The following is a 6,005-nucleotide window of genomic DNA, read 5'->3' as shown; positions in this document are numbered from 1 at the left end:
TGCCCCCAGGGTCAGGTCAGGGAGCCCTCGTGTCCTTTTGAAACCGACTGGCTCCACTTGTTTGTGCAAACGGGTGGCAAAGGGATAGATTCACATCCATGTTGTCCTCAAACATCCTTGAAGTCAATTTTCAGGAAAGCTGGTTTAAAAGCATGACATCTCTTGTAGTGCGTGATAGTGGCAGTATCCTGGCAGCTGAAAATTTACAATCAAGATGATGAATACATCTTTGCTGTGGAAACTGGCGTGATTTTTTAGGTCCTACAGCTTTGGCAGCTTAATCTTTTCTTGTACTGGCTCTTTCTCTGCTTCTCTGAAACTACTGTTCACCACCCTTCCTGGGATTTGTATGTACTTGCTATGGCAGATACCACTGAAATTTGAGAACTGTTTCTTTCCTGAGAGGAGGACAATCTCAACTTTGTAGCATGTTATGATAGTCACCTGTCTGGTGAGTGGCAATAAATGTAGACGTTCTTTTTTTTAAAGATGAAAATTCAAGTCTAATATCTCTAACTGAGCATCTTAAAGAGTGTCATCTCCCTTAGTCTTCTCCGTTGTTTTAATAACCTGTCTGGGAATGGTTGAATGCTGCATTTAATACACAAGCACACTTAACCGCCTTCTCATATCCTTCAAGCCATTGTTATGACAAAGCACAACAATATTGATTATTCGTTTGGTCAAGCTAAATAGCCGTGAGGCGGACGACTGCATTGAGATTGCTCTGACTGTGTTAGAGTCCAATACTCTCTGACCAGCTTCTTTTAGATATTCTACATGTGGAGGGTGTAATGTTTAATAACAAATTTACTTATTTGAAGATAATTGATGCTAAATACTTTTTTAGCAGAGTGATATAAAATATACTGAAATCACAATACAAATGTAAGTTACACTTAGCAAAATACAACAACTGCAATATACAGTTCAATCACAATATGGACATGTTCTCTGTTACTGGTGTCTATAATACACTCACCATCAGGATGCTGGGCGACCCCAGTCACTGGAAAGGAATACGTGGGTTGAAACCAGCTAAAGCCCATTGCTATCTTTGAAAATCTTTTCATAGAATCATAAAGGTTGGAAAAGACCTCTAAGATCATCGAGTCCAACCGTCAACCCAACACTACCATGCCCACTAAACCTCATCTACATGTCTTTTAAATACTTCCAGGGATGGTGACTCCACCACTTCCCTGGGCCTGACCACTCTTTCAGAAAAGAAATTTTTCCTAATGTCCAATCTAAACCTCCCTTGGTGCAACTTGAAGCCATTTCCTGTCATCCTATCGCTAGTTACTTGGGAGAAGAGACCAACACTGACCTCACTCTCACTACAACCTCCTTCCAGGTAGTTGTAGAGCGCGATGAGGTCTCCCCTCAGCCGCCTCTTCTCCAGGCTAAACAGCCCCAGTTCCCTCAGCCGCTCCTCATAAGACTTGTGCTCTAGACCCTTCACCAGCTTCGTTGCCCTTCTCTGGACACGCTCCAGCACCTCAATGTCTTTCTTGTAGTGAGGGGCCCAAAACTGAACACAGTATTCGAGGTGTGGCCTCACCAGTGCTGAGTACAGGGGCACGATCACCTCCCTACTCCTTGTTACTTGTTTATTTACTCCTTGTTAGTTGTTTATTTTTTATAATATCTGTTGTGCTGAGCCATGTGTACACTCCTCCCCATGCTGGTCTGGCTAAACCAGGGAGACATTCACACTCTTTTAATTAACTCAGTTACACTACTAGCTGATGCACTCAACTGACATAGCTGTTTATCTCAAATAAAGGTCACCCTCCAGCCCTCTTGGTTTTGAGATAAAGTCAGCATTCTTTGCAACACCTGTGGACAGTTACAGCCTGCATTATTCCCTAAGCTTCATGGGCAAGTCACTCTTGCCTCTCTCCTCTGAGCCTTCTTCCTTTGGAGGGATTTATTGGTCAGTCACATGCTGGTAGGTCTTGTGTACGCATTGACACTGCAGCAGTGTATTGGGAAAACGCTGCCATTGCAGCGTGGTATCGATTGTGTATTCAATTGTCAGAGCTGTGCTATGACCATATAGGGACATATAAGAGCAGGCCTGCTTTTTTAGGATTGCAGTGTAAAAGTTTGCAAATAAAATGGTCTCATTTCAATGTCTAGAACCCGCATCTTCCAGTTCATCACAACCAGGTTTCCAATGATATTAGGGGATCAAGTGGATTAAAACACAGGATTTCAAAACAAAGCCAAACACCTCCAATGTCTCGTCTGCCCAAAGCTTCAACTCCCCTAAGACTCCCCTGAAAATCACAGGCAATTTGTTAGGCACCTGACATTTTTACCATACCAAAAGTGATGCTATGTTTGAAACTGCATTAAATACTTTCTACTTGGGGTTATTCTTCAGAAAAACTCATAAATCGTCCGTGCTGGATGGCCACCTTCTCTCCTGCCCTCATGCATTTCCTCAGCATGCTAAAATACTGCAGCATGTTCAGCTTGAGCTGCTGAATAGCCTGTCACGTCAGGGCTCCCAGTCCCCTTGCCAGTGGGTTGGCCATCCATTGCGTCAGGCTGTCAAGAATGGGTCCTTACTCTCCTTGGCTGATAGCAGTGTATTTCAGTGGAAAACACATGTCATTGGAAACTGAATGTTATGCAGTGACATGCCATCACATCAATGGAACCGCACAGGGAATGGTGATGTAAGAATTAACCTTGGGCACATTTGGTTGCTCTCAGTAATATTGAGGAATGGCGGGGGCTGTGCTCACTGAATTGGTAATCACAAGGTGCAATCATCTCACTGGTTCCTTGCTGTTAGTGAGTAGGCAAGGTCATTCACAGTAATTTTCTATTTCATTGTTGTAGTGGAAAAAGAGACCTTTGATAAGGTTGGTGATATGAAAATGAACAGGTGGACAAATGGGACCTGCTTCTGCGTTTTGTCCTTGAAAACAAATTCTGGGAAAGAGAATATGCATGTGACATATTCAATGGCATGGCTAGTTTCAGAAGGAACATAGTAGAGGCATTTCAGGTACAAAGTGCACTGAGGTTTTTTTTCTCTTGGAGCAGGTGTGCCATTTTGTGGCCTTTTTGTTTTTCTCACAGATATTCATCAAATGTCAGGGATTTTCTGGTCTTCGTATTCTCTCAGAGTGTTTTTTTATCATTGGCGTGACTCCATGCTTTCAAATTCAGTTTTATGTCAGGCAGCTAAAATTCATCTGTAGTATCACTTTACTGATCATCTGATTTTGGGTCTCCTTCCTTGACTCAGATGAATCATTGGTCATTTAAAGTGAGGTGAAACCTTATGCAGAGTCTCTGTTGGAGAGGAAAACACTTGCAGCTCTGGTCACTTTCAGTCAGGTAGATCAACAGTTGCTCTGCATGACCATATGAGAAAAACCAGGAACAGTTCCTAGCAGGGACTGGGCAATGAGGCTAGAAAAACTTCAGGCATGAAAAGGGGGCAGTTTCTAGTTACCAGTGTGATTCACCTGGTGAAGACCCATGACGTGTTGTGTGGTGCATCTGTTATTGACTGAGAGAGGCTGATCAGATGCCTTGGTTTGAGCTCAGACTAATCCTGAGAGCTAGACGCCTCTGAATGCTGGCAAACACATTCATTCTCCTAGAGCTGTTAGATTTCCAGTTGTCTTTCAATCACCTTCCTTTCCTTTTACCTTCCAGAGGCCCCTTTGAGGGTTATGTGTTGTTTTGGAATGTTTTATCAAAAGTATCTTTGTTTACATGATAGGAAAGAGTACAATTCTGAATTTAGGTGCACTGTTCACAGACCGCTTGGTTTATGATAATGTATAATCATTGTGAAAAGGTATTTTATCTTCAGTTGTTGGGCAATCCAGGAAAAAACAAAACAGAAGAATGATATCGAGCTAGCTAGCCAAATAATAACTGATAGCATTGATCTCTGTGAATTTTGACAGCTGCAATAGGAACTTTGTCATCTTGCAGGAGTATAAATTGCCAGTGGAGAGACCACAGCCTTATACTGAAGGCATCATGCAAGTCCTCCTCTTGCTCGCAGCTGTAGGGTTTTGCTGCGGGCAGTACAACCCCAACACTCAGGCTGGGAGGATGTCTATTGTACATCTCTTTGAATGGCGCTGGGCCGATATTGCTCTTGAGTGTGAACGTTATTTAGCTCCTAATGGATTTGGAGGAGTTCAGGTAAGTTGTTTCCTGTGAGTAGGTAGGAAAATGGTATTGTAGCATTCAATTAATAAATCAAAATGCCTGAATCGGAGACAGCCAGGTCCAAGTAACTCTGGTGTTGGAAAGAGGGGGATGGAAGTAGTAATTGCCATTAGATGCAACCCTAGATCGTGCAGGGCCGAGAACTGTATCTCTAGCAGATCAGTTACAAAGGGGCACGCTTTCCTCTGAAACGCTAAGTTTTCCCTTTACCTTGTTCTGAGGGAAGTGCGTAAGCATTGAGTTTTGGCTTTCCTAAGGATGTCAGTATTCCAGGTAAAAATAATTCCTGTGGCTTCAGCCCTCCCATGTGTGTGTCCTTGAAAGCAGGCCCATGCTGGACCTGGGCAGCCCACAGGAACAAAAGAAAACGTCTTTCTTGCCAGTCTACAAGATGGACATCTCACAGACCTGAGCTTATGCTGTGGGAGAGAGAGACTGGGTTGGGCGCTAGCCTGCCTCTGAGGGCAGAGGTGCTAAGCGCAGATTTTGCCCTTAAAACGTTGAAATAAACCCGATTGTTTTCTTATCAAAGTACATCATTTCACCTGCAGGTTTCACCTCCAAATGAAAATATTGTCATTACTAACCCGAACAGACCCTGGTGGGAAAGATACCAGCCCATCAGCTACAATCTCTGCACTCGATCAGGAAACGAAAATGAATTCAGAGACATGGTGACCAGATGCAACAACGTTGGAGTAAGTGCCTTGAAAATCTGTATCTGATACGGCAAGAAGTGCTGTTTCAGCTGAGGGAAGTTACTGCTGCTGTCCTCAAAGGAGGCATAAACTGAGAATAAACTGAAGGGGAAAAAAAGATCAAATTAACTGGGATGTGGTAAAGCTCTGGTTATCACTTCCCCGTCATTACAAAAGATACTGAAATGCACTTACTGCTTTTCCAGGTTCATATTTATGTGGATGCTGTTGTCAACCACATGTGTGGGGCTGCGGGTGGCTCAGGCACCCATTCTACCTGTGGAAGCTATTTTAATGCTGGGAACAGAGATTTTCCAGCCGTGCCATACTCTCGCTGGGATTTCAATGATGGCAAATGTCGAACTGGAAGTGGAGAAATTGAAAATTATGGTGATATGTATCAGGTAACTTTCTCTGGCAAAAGTTTGAAATCTTTTTCCTTTTTTTTTTTAACCTGTTGTGTAAACATTACAGTAAGGCCAAACGAAGGGAGTAGTTTCTCACAAAACTTGTGCTTAGTCACCTGACAAGTAAATGAAGTAGTGAACGTAAGTACAAGAAAGGCACTTGTAGTGCAAAATATTCTAAGTACTGAGAAATCAAGAACCCTCATGTGGGCATGTGCAGGAGTTTGCTCCTGAACTGAGCCCAGTGTACACAACTCAGCTGGTGAGCTCTTTCTTATAGCTTATAAACTCAGCTGATCTTGATAAGGACCCCCCTTGGAAAATTGACAGCAGTGCAAGGTGGTACCCTGGTTGAGCGACTTACTCTTTTTTTGTAGATGGAATGTGTGGCATTGAGAGTGAGACATTGAGAATTGTCATGATATATCTCAGGTAAACCTAGAACTATAAATATATTTTTCGTGTACATCCGTTCTTGGGCTGTGGTTTCATTGCTCCCCTTTACTGTCAGACATTTTTTAAAAACAAAACAAAACAAAACCCCTCATGGAAAACAATCCAAATTGATAGTAGAGGTTAGCGTTGCTGTCAGGAACACCACTTCTTAACGGGATAGCTCTACTTGAGCAAATGGCTCAATTTCAGATTTAGACAAATGTGCTCATAAAACCTATTTAGGGATTATCGT

At 42.8% G+C, this 6,005-nt stretch overlaps 1 protein-coding gene across 1 annotated transcript; it reads left to right on the top strand.

Moving 5' to 3' along the window:
* Positions 1-4,017: 4,017 nt before the first annotated feature.
* LOC104083798 (pancreatic alpha-amylase-like) lies at positions 4,018-5,314 on the top strand (the record flags this gene model as incomplete). The annotated part of the gene is made up of 3 exons (XM_009587427.1): positions 4,018-4,185; positions 4,764-4,910; positions 5,117-5,314. Coding segments are annotated over exons 1-3 (513 nt in total), but the record flags the coding sequence as incomplete, so codon positions are not given.
* Between the last annotated feature and the right edge of the window lie 691 nt (positions 5,315-6,005).

Source organism: Fulmarus glacialis, unplaced genomic scaffold, assembly GCF_000690835.1.
Source record: "Fulmarus glacialis isolate BGI_N327 unplaced genomic scaffold, ASM69083v1 scaffold10101, whole genome shotgun sequence".
NCBI lineage: Eukaryota > Metazoa > Chordata > Aves > Procellariiformes > Procellariidae > Fulmarus > Fulmarus glacialis.
This window is presented reverse-complemented; position numbering and strand designations above follow the sequence as displayed.